The 18,916-nt window shown below is 38.3% G+C and overlaps 3 protein-coding genes across 4 annotated transcripts; all 3 read left to right on the top strand.

Annotated features, from left to right (window-relative positions):
* Positions 1-5,130: 5,130 nt before the first annotated feature.
* On the top strand, positions 5,131-7,931 carry LOC135628247 (uncharacterized). Of its 2 annotated transcripts, none has more exons than XM_065134840.1 (12): positions 5,131-5,461; positions 5,544-5,586; positions 5,673-5,699; positions 5,815-5,877; positions 5,959-6,065; positions 6,153-6,330; positions 6,901-7,002; positions 7,070-7,174; positions 7,258-7,278; positions 7,377-7,435; positions 7,516-7,606; positions 7,695-7,931. In XM_065134840.1, exons 1-12 carry the CDS (start codon positions 5,226-5,228, stop codon positions 7,797-7,799), a joined length of 1,137 nt encoding a protein of 378 aa, XP_064990912.1. In that variant the 5' UTR covers positions 5,131-5,225; the 3' UTR covers positions 7,800-7,931. The 2 variants fall into 2 exon arrangements, with proteins under 2 accessions (XP_064990912.1, XP_064990911.1); XM_065134839.1 differs by having other exon boundaries at positions 5,135-5,461; positions 5,779-5,877.
* A 775-nt stretch (positions 7,932-8,706) lies between these two features.
* Positions 8,707-11,701, top strand: LOC135628254 (heptahelical transmembrane protein ADIPOR3-like). The gene is made up of 3 exons (XM_065134852.1): positions 8,707-9,091; positions 10,126-10,450; positions 10,816-11,701. The coding sequence occupies exons 1-3, from the start codon at positions 8,859-8,861 to the stop codon at positions 11,467-11,469; spliced, it is 1,212 nt and encodes a 403-aa protein (XP_064990924.1). The 5' UTR covers positions 8,707-8,858; the 3' UTR covers positions 11,470-11,701.
* An 869-nt stretch (positions 11,702-12,570) lies between these two features.
* On the top strand, positions 12,571-13,875 carry LOC135628876 (uncharacterized). Its single transcript, XM_065135823.1, has 3 exons — positions 12,571-12,588; positions 12,706-12,806; positions 13,351-13,875. The coding sequence occupies exon 3, from the start codon at positions 13,390-13,392 to the stop codon at positions 13,816-13,818; it is 429 nt and encodes a 142-aa protein (XP_064991895.1). The 5' UTR covers positions 12,571-12,588; positions 12,706-12,806; positions 13,351-13,389; the 3' UTR covers positions 13,819-13,875.
* The last annotated feature ends 5,041 nt before the right edge of the window (positions 13,876-18,916 follow it).

Genomic DNA, 18,916 nt, shown 5'->3' with positions numbered 1-18,916 from the left:
GACTCTTTAGTTATTAACTCTATAAATTCTTCTTTTATATAGGAAGATAAAATATCTATTCATAGTACCTATATGGCAATCTAATTCTTACTTTTGTATGATCTTAACGTCTTCAATCTGAGTAAAAATATTATTAGGGAAATCTGCCATATCTAATGAGGTCGTCTCCTTTTTCTTTTTCTATTGAGATATCTTTACTTTCTTATTGTTTTGTATTATATAATTATTTTTGATTTGCTTTTGAGATGATGTAGGAGGATATATATACCTTTTTCATAAGAATCTTCTAAGATGGATCAAGCTTCTCTTCTTATCTAGCTATAGAGCTATAGATATTCATGAAACAATGCTTTCATCTTATATTAATTGAAAGGTAAGCTTCAGTGCTCTTTTATTTTCTTCTTTGTTAAAAACTAATTCTTTTTTCTCATCTTAAGAGAGAAACTTAATATCTTTATGGTTTCTAACAATCGATTATTTTTTTAAGCCCTTCTACTCGAGAAAAGTTTTTATCATAACTTTTCATCTCCATTATTTTTTTCATCAAATCTAGATAATAATAAGATCCAAAATAATTCATCATCAATTTATTAATCTTTCTCTATCAACTAATCAACATCGCATTGATCTTTTCTATAGATTATCTTTCTTTTACTACAATCTATCAATTATTTTCTTAATCTTAGTGTGTTATCTTATTTGATTAATTGTCATAGTTAGATCGACTTCTCACTATAAGATTTTCTCACTTCTTCCATTTTTCTCTCCATAGTTATTTTCTCCTTGGATTTTCTCTCTCTATAGTTTCTCTATTTTTTTTCTCTACAGTTCTATTTTCTTCTTCTCTACCAGATTTTTTTTCTCTCTAATAGAATTTAATCAGCGGTCTCTACATGATAAGATAGGCACTCGCAGCACCTATTTTTCTCTTGGCTTCTGCACCCTCTGTTAAAAGGTAAATTATTATTATTATTTTTATCTATCTCTTCAAGAGCCTACTTATCTTGCTTATCAAAACCGCTTTGATACTATGTTAGAAAATCTATGATGAGCATCAACAAATTATATAAGAGAAACAATAGAGAATATAGAAACTTCAAAAATTAAAATTCTTATCAAAGATGAAAACTTATAATCTATCAGTTCCTCCATCTTGAACTTTCTTTAGATCTTTATCTCTCATCCTGATTATGTATACTTAAAAAGTATTAAATAAGTCTTTTATTTATAGAAGGGTGGACTTAAGACTTTGACTCTAACAATGACAGGGAACTCCAATCTTGACTTAGTCTCCTAAATAAAAATTCTATCTAATCATAAATTTTAGTTTAATATTCTAACAAAGAAAAATAAAAAAGTATTATTATTTTCATGGATTTCTACACAAGTTAATTTATGGAGCAATAATATTTTGATTATGACAAATGAGGTGTAACCGTAATATATGATTGATTGAATAAGGAATTATGTTTCAAAGTAGTGATAAAATGAAGAAAAATGGATATTATGATTAAACGAAATTGTGGCAATTAATGGTAAAAAGATAGATAAAAAGAGATAAAATTATATTAAAAACTATAAATAAAGATTTAATCGATGAGGTTCTGCTCTCTCTCTCTCTCTCTCTCTCTCTCGCATGTGGCAATGACCATGGCCGCGGCTGCTGCCGTCATGATCGTCTTCCGGTTGTCGCTGTCGCCGGGGTCTGCAGCCACATGAACTGCGTCTGCTTCATCTCTTGTGAGGTTGCTGCACCTCCGGGGACCATGCAGGTGGAACAAACAAGGCAATCGCCATTAGTTCAGCTGTCTCGTTCATGGCCTACAGACGCACACATCACTGCCTGTCACTACTTTCTTGGCCTCACAAGAAGGCAAAGGCAACACCACCAGCACCAGCTACTTGCCATTCATCAGTTGTTGGCAGCTCACACTGTCCCTACCTTGAATCATAAGAACACACACCACCCTTTGCATCTCTGCCTCTTTTCTGAACTCATATCACTCACCTCCGACAAGTGTTTCGCATCATAAAAAACGATCTCCCTTCTCCTCTACTATTCTAACACAAACCCTCAGTATTTCCTCTTGCGTGAGGCCAGAATTGTCCACTGAATCAGTCGAAGATTCTTTGCTTCTTTCTTATGGTAAGCAATCAGGGCTCTTGTGTGACAACTTAGAATCAAGTGCTTGTTTGCTTGTAAGCATAACATTCCAGTACACCAAGAGGTATACTCGATGTACGTAAAATGTGGTTTTTTACTTGGTTCCTAAGGCTTGTGACTTCCCTCCTCACCAAACCTCGCCTCCTTGATTCAGCCTACTCTCTCTCCTACCATTGATTGAGACATCCTTGTTGTTTAATGCCCAATCCATGGAATAGTCAAGATTAGGCGATTTGTTTAAGTGTCAAAGGTGCCAAACATATCATATGAAAGACTTGGGATGTATTCTAGGCTATGTCAGCCATCTATTTCAAAGAGAGAATTTTTCTACTCGCCTTGGTGACATCAAAAGCTTCTTTTTATATCTTTTGGAAGCATTCATCAGATCATTTAGTAAGGTTAATCTATCTTCATTTTCATTTTGATCATTTAGATTCTTATATATTAGGAAACATTCCAACAATATTACTGATATTAAACTACAAAGATTTACACATTTACCATCTAAAAGCTTAAAAGTTATCTATGGTCTTAACAAAGAAATCAAGATCTTTCATCTTTACTTCTTCTTGCAGCTAAACATCCACGCGTTATGTCCATTTTTTTAATGTGATACACTAGTAGTATGGATGACAAAGCACTGCCAATGATCAAAAGCCTTTCCATGCCACTAATCTATCTGCCACCTTCAGAATAGAAGACAACTAGTTATCACCTCCGCCAAGCTTTTTCACTTGGTAAAGTGAGCCCAAAGAATATGAGAGGAAAATGACTTTGAATCTGTATGTATATATATAGCTCATTCAGTGAATCTTAGTCTAATTGGTGTTGGTGATGAACAGTTTCGATCTTGTTTTCTATGGATAAAAGTCTCAATCAGAAGCTTTCATCCCACAAAAATTGAGGACTGCATGATTGATTAGTGGTTTCAACTTTAGCACTTTATCTAGTCATATCTCGCCCATTTGCCCCTCCTGTCATGGGTCTACTGCACTTGATGTCATACAACACTTGAGAAGGAGAAGGGCAGGTCCATCAATGGCTGTGGTGACACCAACACCCAACTAATCATTGGGTGACTTGAAAGGCAGGTGCACTGTGATGCATGACAGGTAAGATCACATGCAATGTACTTGCATGAATGAATCACTGAGTTGAGAGGAGGTGAAAGTTTCTGAACTCATGCAGATGAGGTCTCCAATTTGGTAGATCTACAAGCTCAATAGTAAACATTACTTATTCCAGACTGTATATGTAATTCTAGTCTTAATCATCAACTGCTTTATCTCACTGGGGTTTACACTCTAAAATTGACATGTAGCAGTGTCCTTCCTAGCTAGTTAGTCACTTTCTTCCCAGAGTACCTCAAAGAGTCGAGCAACATTCTTCTGATGGATGGCCCCCTACTACCTGGTATGCTTGGTGGATTCATCAGCCCCACCCCTCTCCTTTTCATAGCCTATGGTAATAAAAGTGAAACAAAAGGAATAGTGGGGGTAAGAAAAGGAGAGAGAGAGAGAGAGAGATGAAGAATGTTCATTGGTGCAGCCAGAACTTTCATGCAATGGCTAGGTTGATAAAGACACTGGTTAATCCGTATATATTGAGTCTCACATCAAGTCCGAGGAGGATCAGGAGTGCCCTTACTAGCAAGGTCGGTTGCATCAACCTTTGGACAAGACATCTGCCATAAATGTGAAATGGTGCTGTTCGATGCTCATCTTTCAGATATCATCTTATCTTTGTCGATCTTCATGTCGTTTCTGTTCCCATGATTTTGAAAAGCCACCTACATAAATATACATCTTGTAGAACAAGCTAATTGAGTGAGGAAACACATTTAATTTTAATTTTATTTTTTTTAGGTTGCTTTAGTTCCTTTGTTAAATCTTCTCATTCCATGAGCTTGTAGGTGAAGAGATTGAATCAAATCAAACCTCAGGAGAGCAGATCTGTCAGTTGGTCCTCCATAAATATGTCAGGAGATGCCATTGCACTTTGAAGCAGGGTAGAGGAAAGCCCTTAATAGTCGTTTAAAGATGCTAAGACAACGACAGACAGTGATGTAACTCCAGCTTTCCACAGTGGAAGGGTAACTTGTCTTATGATTCTTGTCCTCCAACTCTTAATTCAGCTTTGGCACAAGGAAAGGTAATTTCAAGGGAACAATCTCTTTCAAGTTTCGAGCTTTTCCCTTGTGAAGAGTTTGGAAGTTGCCGATGGATGGAATCTTTAATTTTGGTAGGTGAGGTAGGTCTGATCTTTTCTCCACAGACGCAATAAAAATTGCAGCACAGTGGCCTAATCTTGCAATGTCAATTTGTTTTGAAATGCATCGTTGTGACTTCTAAAAGAAATCATATTCACGTGTGATATGAGGATTGAGAGAGGACTAAAAATAGTAACACACTATAAAAGAATTGATAGAATCGGATAACATTTTTAGACTTTTGGGTTGCATTTGTACTGATGTTCATTAAATTCTTAATAACTTGAGTCAGTATCATCATCACCCTCTTCTTCTTATATTAGAAAGGTGGAAGGGAAATAGGAGTTCTATGGATAAGCTGTTAAACCAACATTCACATTTTAGTTTGCATCTGTTGACTAAATATGTTTAATTCGCATAGGTTCCTCAATCGAAATCTTTACAGATGATAGCTGTCTTCGTAAAATCCCATAAATTTAGCATGGATTATGAATTTTTGTATAACAACACTGCATAACTTGAAATCAAAGGACTTGTTTCCATGGCACTTTATTGGGTTATTCATGGGCTAGAAAAGGCCTCCAATAACCTACACATCACATCAAGTGTTGTTACTGGAGACCCATTCATAAACTTTGGTCCTTTATTTTTTGTCATGATATGCATCTTTAGTTACAATCTTGTATCTTATTTATTTTGCATTTGGATCAAACTAGATCAATTCCTAAATATATATATGTAGACACACTCGTTCACAGACGTACACTCCACAATTCATACTATTTATTAGTACTGTTCTCTCTCTCTCTAGCAACCACACCCACCTTCAACCCAACGCCAACCCCACGAAAGATGGCGAAGTATCTCGCAATGGCTTCTTGCTCCGAGAAGCAGAAGGCCTGCGTCGGATGGATCAACAAGTACTTCGACGATTGCGTCTGCAACTTGAGCGGCGAGATATCGTTTGGGCTGGGCATGATCAGTCTCTTCTGCTGGGGAATGGCGGAGATCCCTCAGCTCATCACCAACTTCCAAACCAAGTCCGGCCATGGAGTCTCGCTCGCCCTGCTCCTTACTTGGGTCATCGGGTGAGTTCATGTGCAGCAGGTGAGTTCATTACTGACGGACTTGAGATGAATACTTGCTGTAAGCCTCTTTTTGTCTCCGCAGTGACGTCTTCAACTTGGTCGGTTGCCTTCTCGAACCAGTAACGGTGAGCCTGTTTAGGTTTCAGCCAGCCAGAGCTCGTTCATCTTACTTGGTGTTATCTTGCTAACTGTGGTGTGCATGGTGTTGCAGTTGCCTACCCAGTTCTACACGGCTCTGGTAAGCCATTCTGGTGGAGTGCTCTGATCTCATCAACTTCATGCAACTTAGGCGTACACCTTACATGATAATGGACCAGCTGTACACGTCCACTACCGTGGTGTTGGTGCTGCAGACGCTGTACTACGACTACGGGCTCCGATGGTGGAAGAACATTTGCTTTGATGCAACCCTAGAAGTAAGTAATCACAAGCCCGTCTTCTATCAACTGTGGATGTTCTTATCGCACCGCTGACCGTCCTATAAGCTCATTCTTCAGGAGGAAGATAACGGGCAACCTCTGAATCCAAAGGTAGAGGATCTGAGCCGTCCCATACCCACCACTGCCGTAGCTAACGCATCACCACGCACCGATGTATACTACACGTATGTGCACATGTATCTCTCGATCAACACAACATGAATGCATGCATGGTTCTCTGAGCTGATCGGGTCGTCGTCAATCAATCACAGGTCAGCGAGGTCATTGGCCAGCAGCGGGACACCGTCGTGTGGGGGAACGTCTTATCTCGGGGTCCGGAGTGGTCCATCGGAGGGCTTGGCCTTCCATGATTCCTCCTCTGAGGACGAGGGCTCGCCAGCTCATCACCACGGGGCCGCTGCAAGGAAGAAGACGACATTCTCACGTTCAGTAAGTACTACGTGCTTATGTGTGTGGATAACGTTCTCATCCGGTTAATAGGGGAAGTGAAGCAGATCTCCTGCTGTCTGGATAAGGATAAGAAGGGGTTGATCGTGGAGGTCCCATGGATCACACCAGCCTCTGTCATTTGCGACAACTGTCCTTAGTTCTCTCTTGGAAAGGCACATATGAGGATAAGCTAACATTCCTACAGTTGAGTGGAGCTAATTGCGATAGTTAGAACCCTACTTGAGAAGATTGAAGAACAGGTTTTAACTTATGGATCTGCATAACTTTGCAATCTTAATTTCTTTTGACATGTTAAACATTATTCCACCTCCATTGATGAAGTAGATGAACTGCTTATCCATTACCTTCTCCTCTTCCTGGTAGTCAACATCTTTTATCGTGCTGCTTCTCCTTTTATCTTGCTTAACCTTTTAGATCGTGATGGCGTCAAAGAGATTCCAAGAAGTAGCAGTGAGTCCATTAACAAGAAATAGCGGCTAATTATATTGTTTTTACACTAATATAATCAAGCACTGCATAATGCACGCATGAATGAGCTTCTTTTGGCAGGTTAGCTATGGAACATTTGTTGCAGGCTTTATCGGATTTCCATATCAAACTAAAGCTTTCAGAGAAATGAACATTATATCATCTGAAAGAAGAACGTTGCAGGTATAAATACCAGCAAAAAGCATATAATTACAACATTCATCCTAATTCTTCCTTTTTAATACTGCAGGATTCAGAGGTTAAGTCATTAGAAGGCAACTTTTATGGCCTTCTATTAGGTTGGATTATGGCCGCCATTTATATGGGAGGTCGTTTACCTCAAATATATCTAAATGTGAGTAATTTCACTCAACAGTAATACTAATAATTATTATTGTTATGATTGCTGATTGGAGTTCATGTATGCATGTGAAACAGATGAAGCGTGGAAGCGTCGAGGTGATTAATTAGAGTTATCAATCTTTGTTCTTAATTAGCATGTTAATTAGGTGGAGTTAGAATAACTTGTGTGGTCACTTGGATGCATGTTTTGGTAGGGATTAAACCCTCTGATGTTCATGTTTGCACTCGCTGCAAATGCAACCTACGTGGGAAGGTTATCTCTAATCTTAATCATCATCAAACAAAGCAACCTATGGTAAGTAAGCTCTCACATGGAAATCTTTGGTGTTGCAGCATACTCGTGAGAAGTGTCGAGTGGGAAAAAGTGGGACCTAATGCACCATGGCTGCTGGATGCCATAGTCTGCATTCTTCTGGACTTACTTGTATCCTTCTCTTCCTGCTTCATTATAAGTTCTTGGACGGCAACGTCCTTTGTCTCTGCATGCAAACCCTAACACGTATGCCAAACAGATCATGTTGCAGTTTGCCTACTACAAGTTTCTACGAGGAAGAGATGCGTGCACAGAAGATGAACATGAAGGCTTCACAAATGAGAGAAGAAAAATTCTTGTCTGAATCCATTTGTGGAAACAAACACTGTTCTACGTTGTTGTTTTTGTTGTCGGTATGTGACGGATGAGTAACCTTATTGTCTAAGCACTTTGTTTTATGGTGGAAGCCATCTATCTGCATTAGGCCCCCGCTTCACATTGCTAGTGTAATAATGCAATCCGATTAATCTCCTTCTTAAATTTGGCTCGAATATTTATTTTTCTATATATTAATTGCACTAAAAAAATTATAGGAATTTAGCTTTTCTTGAGATGTACTTCTTTAGATTTTCCAAAGACCATCCCATATATATCATAATTCTTGAAATATCTCTTGTCAAAGACAACTGTAAGCCTAACGGATCGATCGATAGGTGAACTTTCTTGATGATAGTATTTTTGAATAGGTTTAATATTTTTCAAAACACTGTAAGCCTATTCAAAAATTTTATAGTTTATATAAAAAATTATTCTATTTGGTTATTTTATTTAAAATGTTATTTTTGCATATGGATTTATACTTAATTAGATTTTGAGTCTCTTTTGCTTATGTCTTCTCAAATATACTTAATAGTATTTTGGTTGAGGTGTCAAAAATATTATAAATCCTAACACTACTGTGTTATGCATGATGGACTGGATCGGTCCATAGCATACATAGCATGGTGATAACATACTTGCTCTAGTAGTCTTCTTAGAGATATTTTTAAGATCATGATAAATAAGAACGTTTTTTGGGGAAAAAAAAAAAGAAAATAGGATCCAATGAATTCGCTCAAAAATATCAAAAAGATAAGGGATTTATATACAAAATTGAGGAGTAGATGCAACGAATCCAAAGCGAATATATCGTTCGCGATTCCTTTGTACAAACCCGATCTCGAATGAACAGAACCATCTTCTCGTTTTAATCCTTTCTCGTCGCGTTGTCCGTGTCTTGTGCGACGTCAACGTGGCGATCGTTCCCAACATCGTCTGTTTCTTCTATAATTAGACTCCTGGATCTGTCGTTCCTCGGCTTAAAGCCTCAAAACCGAGAGCTTTGTTCCTTCTCCTCCTCCTCGTGGTGTCTGGGTTTCCGGCAATGGCGGCGGAGGGCGGAGAGTTGCCGCCGACCGGGTCCATTCCCAGAGGGAAGGAGGGGAAGGGGCGGCCGCTGTGGAGGAAAGTGAAGTACCAGCTGGTGGAGTACCATTCTCTGCCCGGCTACCTCAAGGACAATGAGTACATACTAGGGTATTACCGCGCCGAGTGGCCGCTGAAGCAAATCTTCCTCAGCATTTTTACCATCCACAACGAGACGCTCAATGTCTGGACGTAAGACTTTCCCCGATGATTCATTCCATAAAGATCTGATCTTTTCTTCCTCTCTGTCTTCGTCTCTCGTTCAATTTTGGTCGTATAGAAACAATACACTCATGCCTGAAGGTATTTTTGGTGCCATTGATCACAAACATGGAATGTGGAATAGAATTCGACTTCGTTCTTATCCTGTCTCACACAGATGATGTGTAATTTGAAGAAAAGATAGTTTGGAGTTATGAAGGTCGTATTGATTGATTCTTCGGTAGCAGATTAAAGCTCTCATTATTGATTCTGGACTTCCTTGAGAAACGAGTTTATCGATATTAATTCTGTCTGCGTTTGGTCAAATCATGCGAAGAGAAATTGATTAACATTGGTGAAAAGTAGCAGCACCTAACGATTTGGGTTTTATCCCAATTGATGTGATGCTATTTCGGGGTCAACTTCGTGAATCAAGTGACGTTGGCGTTTAATATAAATTGGACATTTTCCTGGCATCTTAAGCTTTCGTGATTGATAATTATCCAATCGAAATATTTCTCTATTTTCGAACAACTGGTTGCTACATTAAGAGGGAATTTTGCAATTCTTTTTGTGGATTGTATTTCTGTTTGCTTATAGCGAAGGATTTTGCAATATGAACTGTAATTTTACGCTCGATTGACATTATAGGTTTGTTTTGGTGGCACCTTTTTTACAATTTCTGTTCAAGGAAATCAAGGTAATAGATTCAGTCAACTTTTATTTCAAAGAAATTCCTCCGTAAGAATGATCTGAATTCTTAATCTTGAAAAAGAGAGAGAAAAAAACCACATTGTTATGAAAGCCTCATTTTATAGCTGAACAAATGGTTGATTTGATATCTTGATGGTTCTATAATCCAAAATATAGCTTGACGAGACAAGCCATTAAATATATCTGGAGGTCAATATATGGTTTTGGCTATACAATGAAAATTTGATCACTTTATGCTGTTGATTAAATTCATTTCGCTGCCTTCTGTTCCTTACTATTCTGTTTTGACACCTCATGCATTAATGTTTCAGGCACTTGATTGGCTTCTTTCTTTTTCTTGCTCTGACCGTATACACCGCAATGAAAGTTCCGAAGGTTGTAGATCTTCAATCGCTGCAGCATTTGCCAGATGTACTGAAGAAAGCTGATCTGCAAAAGATTCAATCAGAACTTGTAGCCTGTCTTCCTTCACTGCCTCACCTATCTCATTTGCAAAGATTAAAGAATGAAGTGAAGACATCCTTGGCTTCTCTGGACATGCTTCCATCTCTATCTCACCGGCACATACTGCAACTTCTATCAAATTGTCTGCCTCACAGATATGCGCATGCAAATTACAGTAATGTATCAGTTCTGGTAAATTCTCACTTCATTATCTTGAATTTGCTCACAGGCCACTGGAAATAATGTTTGTATTGGACCTAATATTATTATTGACAAGAAAACTTGCAGAATGCGTTCTCCTCTTGCCACCATTGATAGTGAGCATCAGTGTGCTTCTTTTGCAAGGATAACAGTTGTACTATAGGCACTCATCTCATATCAAAACCTCTAGTCTTGATATCAACATGCCTGTCTTAGCAGCAGTTTTTGGTATATCATCAACATGCATTAATTATGCATGCATAAGTAGTTTTCTCTTCAACAATGTCTTGCACTAATCCTAAAGAAAATTTCTATGCGAATACTCACCATAGTTACATGATATGTTGAAAATGCAGTCAGCTATGAAGGATGATGTGGCTAACATGATAGCTCCACTGGTGGTACGACCAATTTCACGGTGGCCATTTTTCGCCTTCTTAGGTGGCGCAATGTTCTGCCTTCTTGCAAGCAGCACATGTCACCTTCTGTCGTGCCACTCCCGTCGCCTTGCGTACATCATGCTCCGCATTGACTATGCTGGGATTGCTGCCCTCATTTCCACATCGTTCTATCCCCCAGTGTACTACTCGTTCATGTGTAACCCATTCTTCTGCAATATCTACCTCGGCTTTATCACCACTCTTGGGATTGCCATGATCGCGGTGTCACTTTTTCCGGTGTTTCAGAGCCCCAAGTTTCGAGTTATAAGGGCAAGTCTGTTTTTCGGAATGGGGGTATCCGGGGTGATCCCTGTGTTGCACAAGTTGATTGTTTTCTGGCATCGGCCAGAGGCACTGCACACGACGGGCTATGAAATCTTGATGGGTCTGCTCTATGGCCTTGGTGCATTGGTGTATGCCACTCGAATTCCAGAACGATGGATGCCCGGAAAATTCGACATCGCCGGGCACAGTCACCAGCTCTTCCATGTGTTGGTCGTCGCTGGGGCTTACACGCATTACCATGCAGGGCTGGTGTATTTGAAGTGGAGAGATCTAGAAGGATGCTAGAATTGCCATACATGAGAAGAGCTCTGAAAACATCTGCAGCAGCATGGAGTTGAGCTCTGAACAGGTTTAAGCTTCTGAATAACCATGGCTACTGCTCATTCACCAACTAGAGGCTTTTGCCAACAGAGCAAATGTAATTGTAGCTTTTGCAAGGGAAATATGTGTTGAGAAGTGGATTTTGTTGTATAAGTTGCTTGTAATTCTATAAGCATGACTCCGGTAAATTGATTCAGATTGTGGTGTTTACTTGATCTCGTTCACTGTTTAGCAGTGCTCTATATCTATAGATCAAATAACTTTTGTTATTTTTATATATTTTTAAGAGGCTTTTTTCATTGTTATTTCTCATAGTCTTTCTTGGATGTTTCTCAGTTCCCATTTCAAGTTGAATTGGTGAGGTAGAGTATGAGTTGGAAATTATTCATTTACTAGGAATTAATTTATATTTTTTTGGAATTAATTGTAGGAGTATTGATATCTGTGCTATGAAAATTTGTGTAATCATAGAGTTGCAGAAGTGTAATCTAATCCGCTAATTTGCTCATTTCTGTTGGTTTGTTACTTTCCAGTAAATTGGATTCTAAGTTTATGAAATGTTTAATATATTGTATTCAGAATTACAGTGGAAAAGTATACATTTGTTTTATCAAAATCAATATAATACTATTTCGATATATTAATTTGCATTCCGAGTTTATCTGAGATGGTTCGACTCGACTCGCTTGTCACATAGACCGAACCGGTTAAAATCGCTAGGTTCAATCAAACAAAAAAAACGACTCGAACCGGGTGACATATATATGGGGTGGTCGGTTGGCCCGCTGGATTATACCTCCGTTCTTGATCTGGCGTGAAAGCGAGACAAAGAAGCAGTCGTCGATCGATTGAGTCCATCGGGTTGTCTGCGGCTCCTGCATCACCGTTTCGCTCGCCCCGCCCATTGCTGATTCCGGGACGGAGCTCGGCATGTCATCGCCACCACTGAGCTGATGGTGAATCAAAGATGATTTTGCTATTCTTTCCCGTCTCTTCGACCCTTGATCGGTTGGCGTTCCTTCAAATTTCTCTCGTTGTGTTCGATTCGTGTACTGATCATCGCTAAATGTCTTCTCTTGTTCGGTATGTCAATCTCCCCAGCCCTAATTTTGGAATCGGGACCAAGTTGATGGGCCTCCACGTCCCGGTCCAAGAATTGAGCCGACCCAATTAACCGGATTCGATCATTCTATCTTGTAGCCCTAACAGGAGCCCTAGCTTGGTTTCTCTCGCCTCGTATCCACCTCAGGCGATCGTCGAAGCAAGTCATTGTTACTCCCATCTCCGGGAGAACGAAAAAGGTGCGTTCTTTTCTTCTTCCCGAACTTTGCCCCAAACTATGGTTCTTGTTCCGTTCTCCTCTTTGATTTCTTCGACCTTTATATCACATTTGCTTGGCGTTCTTCTTTTTGATCTGCTAATTAGTTTGGAACGGAAACGTCGTTCCCTTCTCTCTATGGATGGATGTGCGAGAAACAAAACCATTTACCATAGAATTGCAGTAGTCTTAGGTTTAATCTTCTTCTATAGTATAATTTAGCTCCTGTTTCCCCTTCCTGCATAAATTAACCTATTCGACCTTCTTATCATTTTACAATGTTGCTTGAGGGGAATGAATACATATACAACTTCAGTAATCAGATGATTGAAGATAAGAGTGACGACAAGCAAATGGGAAAAATCTGAAATTTTATGGAAAAGAAAAGACTTTTTTGATGTGTTTGTTTATTCTTGCTGCAAGATTGTGTTGTTGTTGTTGTTGTTGTCGACGATGGCTTCTTTTTACTTCACAGTAGAAGTTAAAAAAGACAGATTTTAAAGTGAATTTGCTGAGCTTATCCTCAGGTGCTTCATCACAACCCAGACAGTGTCACCATCACAACCATGGAGCAAACACTTGCAGATGTTTCGGACATCTTCGATTCGGTGGTGTATCTGGATGAATCCCTGCGCCAAGAGGGTTTCGAGGATGGGTACAAGGATGGTTTGGTTTCTGGCAAGGAGGAGGGGAAAGAAGTGGGGTTGAAGATGGGTTTCCAAGTTGCGGAAGAGCTGGGCTTTTATCAGGGCTGCGTTGATGTGTGGAACTCAGTGATCCAAGTTGACTCAGGAGCATTCTCATCCAGGCTCCAGAAGAGTGTCCAACAACTAGGAGATCTGCTAAGGAAGTATCCACTGTTGGACCCTGAAAATGAGCAAGTTCAGGAGATGATGGATGGTATCAGACTAAAGTTCAGGATTATTTCGGCAAATATGGGGGTTAAGTTGGAATATAAAGGCTATACGAAATCGTCGGGGATGGAGGATATGTAGGTACTAAGCATATTATTTCCTAATACAAAGAATATTTATGGCTGGTGTCATTGTTGATATTGCTTCTGTTTAATTGATGTTTGGAGATTGTGAACTAGTAGTTACCATTCTTTTTATAAGGATGGTTGGATGTGACTTATTCTATCCTGTCAATTGCGCCTGGGAGATCAACATTTAAATTAGGAATTTAAATATTACGAATGACAATTTATGATCTAAAATATTGCGTATACACGCTGTTGGCATTTGATTTTCCCTACGACTACATATAATTCCTGGAATTTCCGGTTACAGGCAACCAACTCGTAGATTCTCTCCAACTCCAATTTTCAAGTATAATCGTCGGATCTCACATCTTGACCGTTATTACCCAGGCGGCCCGATCACCTCCTCGAAAGATGGTCCGTTCGATCCGATCAATCGCCATAATGGTTGCAGAGGATCCTAACCACGAACGGCGTGCGTGCCACCCGATCCCGCTTCCTCAGTCAAGAAAGCCGCCGCCACCGTCCGCCTCGTTAACGTGCCGTAAGTGGTGACACACGTCTCACGCACGCAAACGAAACGGCAACGGGAAGCGGGTGATGGTGACACGTCGTAGTCGTTCTTTCGTTGCGTCTCGTGCGGATCACGTGGTGCACGTCTTATTAGTAATACAGTTCTGGATGCTGGCGTCGGATAACCCGAGCCTGGTGAGATGATGCACATCTGATACTCGGAGACGCCTTCTGTCTCACTGCCGCCGTCATAACTGTGCTTTGATGAGGGAGCTGCTGACTCGTGCAGCGTCATCCATGAATCACTTGGATATTAATAGGACATAAAACTTCTTTCTTCATGCATCCATGTTACCGAAAATTAATAGAAATAGTTTCGTTGGGTTACGAGTTTCAGCGACTCCTATAATTAATTATATATACTATTTTTTTTTATTTTCTAACAATTAGTAATATGATGTCCTTGAATTGCAAGTGTTTTTTATTTATACACAATTATTATGTGCGTTCATCGTAAGTGTGTACGATATGAAATCGTCGTAACTCTGATTTGGAGTAACTGAAGCTACCAGGTATAACATTAAAAAAAAAAAGAAGCAATTTATGCGACTAAGATTTCTCAAACTTAGTCTTTCTGATAGATTAGAACAAAATGATGTTCATGCTTTGTGTTCGGGCATTAACAACAAGAACGATCTCCTCAGCATCTCGACCGTTGGATTATTTGATCTGTTCCCTAGGATCACAATCTCAATGCACCTCAGGAACAGGACGTAGGTATAGCGTAGGATGACACAGCACAGGTAGACCGTCAAAACGATACTTTTTCGAGTCGTCAAAACTTCCCCAGGAGGAGAGACGGACCTTCTGTGCGCGTCCCAGATAGTATCTGTCGCCTTCTGTGATGACCACACGAGTATATCAGCGTGTAACGCCGAGACGGACGACTCACCTATTGGAGTTTGCTCGGCTTACCTGATAAAACAAAGGTGGGTCCCAACGTGGAGCCTAACTCTTCCGTCTAATCACCACGAGGGTGTAGCCCATTGGGGTGAGTACGGGGGCGGACAAAGGATGACGTCACTGCTGCCCCAAATAGCCGAGTCTATATATTTCGGCTCCCCTCCCTCGACGGTTTTACCAGCCGCTTCGCTTCCCTCCTCCCCTCCAAGTGCAGATGAAGAACACAGGAAACGGGAAGGAGAACGCATCGCCGCCTCGGCCATCTCCGTCCTACACCGTGCCGCTCCGCATCATCTACCAGCCCCTGGCCAAGCCGTGGCGGCGGCCCGTGCCGCCGCCGCCGCGAGTGTATCACGTGCATCCACGAGGCTTCCGGCAGCTGGTCCAGATCCTCACCGGCGCCCCGCGGCAGCACTCTTCCGACCCAGCGACCGAATCCGCGACGACGCCTTCGGCCCCTCTGATGCCAGCGTCTCCGACGCTGCTCTCACCACCGACATTCGCTGCTCTTACCAGCGTCATGGATGACAACAGCGCAAAGCTGGAGTTCGCATTGCCTTCGCCGTATCCGGAGGCGTACACAGCGTGGAGTTCATCTCCCATCTGGGGAACGATGGTGGATGATAACGACCATGTCTACTTCTAATTAGTAGCCTCCGTCTCGGCTCCTCTGTTCTTGGATCAATCAATCACTCAGACTAGACATGCCCGAAAATAAAAGCAGAGGAACAGAGAAGTGTGTTCTGTTCATGGGCTATTGATGATTAGATATAATTACATAAAGAGTAAAATATGGAAGAAAAATATAAATAGATGTCGATACAAAACAAGAAAGCCGACAATTGTGAATTAAGTTATTATACGAAATATATCATATAATATTTGATCATAAACATGACGGTCTTTTATTTAATTTAAGCTTTTGAGATGGTTTGTATCCCCAAAAATGAATATTTATTGATGTTCATACAATGTTCATCTCCCAGTTTGATTTGCAACATGCACTATTAAGTGCAATAGTCTTTTTCCGATATGCTTTGCTACGTATTTAAGTTTAATTTAATAGTTCTTTTTTTATTTGGTTTGCTATGTATTTTGAGTTTAGTTTCTTGGAGGTGAAAATGAGTGTAAGATTTCATTAAATATATCAGGTTTTTTCTTAATAGCTAAAACTTTTGGGATTACTAATATTCCAGTTAAAATTATTAGTGTAATAAAAAATAATTGTTAAATTAACTAATTATTATAAGTTTAATATAAATGGGTATACATAGACATGATGACTCCTTAAGAGCTTAGGTTTATTTTTATCTACTACATAATTGTCCTTGTTCTTCACCTCGTTTTAACTTCTTAAGGGTGTTATGCTATATGCATTATCCTTACATAATCTATTGCGAGTGATTTCACATATATATATATATATATATATATATATATATATATATATATATATATATATATAATATAAAATTATTTAGTATCAATTATAAGATGATTATTAGGCTTAGAAATAAATATTAAAACTTTATTTCTCTTAAATTAGCTTAGTTGTTCGTGTCTAGACAAATGAATCATCTTTAATAATATCATTATTGTATTTAGGCTCAATTTGAGATAAAAATAATTTTTATATAAATAAATTTTAGAAAAATAAGTTTAAACACCTTTTCATATATCCCAATAATTGACTCATTAGAATATGTTTCTATATACTTATATTCCTTTGTTAAAGTTACTTTGGAGGAAGTAGATATATCAAAGTTATTTTTTAGAATAAGATCATTATTCAAATTTATTTTTTTAAGTTCAAAATAATCATTATCAAAATTAATTTTCTTAATTAAGGAGATCATAAAAAAACATGAATATATTTTATAACAAGTAAAGATATTTTATTAAAAAATCTATAAGATTTAGAATTAAAAGAGTATTTAAAAAATACTTTCATCGGATTTAGCATCAAAATTTTCTAAGGCATCATCAAAATTAATTTTCTTAATTGAGGAGATTCATAAAAAGACAACATGAATCGATTTTTTAATAACTAAAATCTTTTGTTGAAAATTCTATAAGATTTAGAATAAAAAGAATATCTAATACCTTCATCGAATTTAGTATCAATTTTTTTAAGGCATCCTTATCGGTAAAATACTTCTAATAAAAAATTTAAAATATCAAATATTGATTCTTTTGTTATTCTATAACTCATAAAATGTTTTAGATAAATGCAATCTTACAAAAGCCTATTTATAATTTGATAAGCTATGTTAACTACTTCAATCTACAAATATTTAGGTAAGTAATATTTATTGAGCATGGTCCTGGTCATCTTTTGTAAACTCCAATTTTGTTTCTCGACAATTCTATTTTGTTATGAGTTTTTTTTTTTGGAGTGGAGAAGTTGAGTCATACCTATTTAAATCATAAAATTTTTAAAAATTATAATTTTTAAATTCATCACTACAAATATATAAAATCATAAAACCCTTTTCATTTAAACTTATTTATAAAACTTGATAAAATATTTAAAATAATATTTTTTATATGTTAAGAAGTATGTGAAAGTGTTTCTAATATAATCATCAACGATGCATAGTTACTATATACAAAACTTGTGATATTAATAAATCCAAATAAGTTTATATGAATTAGTTGTAGTTGTCTAGTGATATTTACTTGATTTTTGGATTTAAAACTACTCTTTATATATTTTTCTAATTGATATATATTTTAATTTTATTTTTAATAAATTTGATATTAGACATTTCTTCTACAAGTTTTTTAGTTTTGATTTAAAAAATTAATTTCTAGTTTCCTATACTAAAGCTATGTATTATTTCAAAGTTGAAAAACAAGTTATATCATGAAAATCATTAAGATCAATACTACAAATATTATAATTATTGAATCTTAAATTTTGATGGTGAAATCAATTGATAAAGTTATGATCTAATTTATGTTTTGAGTGACGTAGGACTAACTTCGATTAAAAAAGACAAATCGATGAAAGTAGGAGAATTAGACGTTGGGTCGAAGTGAACATTATTGAATTTCAGACTATGATGATGAAATCAATTGATGAGTTTGTGATCTAATATGTGTTTTGAGTAACGCAGGACTAGTTTTGATCAAGGAGAGACAAATTGATTGAAGTAGGAAGAATCAGATGTTGAGTCGGAGTTGAACATGTAAGGAGATTTGACGTCGAGCCGAAGGATCGGTCGATGTGTTGGCAGAAGGACTTCGTGCCATGAGTTCGAGCATCGAGCTGAAGGATCGGACATTATGCCAAGGAAATCGAAAGTTGTGGGAGTCAACATGCCAATTGGGCAATACGCTGAAGGAGAGGACGATGCACCGAAGGATCGGACGAAGCACCGAAAGAACCAATGATATGCCGAACAATATATGATTTGTGCTTTGTAATAATTTATTTAGATTAAGTTATTCTAGATCTAATTAAGTCGGTATTGGGGTGAAACAATACCAACTCAATTAGGGGCTAATTGGGCCTGAATCAGGGCTGAATTGAGCATGTTGTTTGGCCCATTCAGTGTCCTGTAGTAGGGTCTGGCGATGGAACCGCCTAAACACAATATTCAAGATTGTGTTAAACGGTGATATCCCCAGACTGA

Source organism: Musa acuminata, chromosome BXJ3-1 (assembly GCF_036884655.1).
Source record: "Musa acuminata AAA Group cultivar baxijiao chromosome BXJ3-1, Cavendish_Baxijiao_AAA, whole genome shotgun sequence".
In the NCBI taxonomy this organism is placed as follows: domain Eukaryota; kingdom Viridiplantae; phylum Streptophyta; class Magnoliopsida; order Zingiberales; family Musaceae; genus Musa; species Musa acuminata.
Note: the sequence above shows the minus strand (reverse complement) of the source record. Positions and strands in the feature narration are given on the sequence as shown.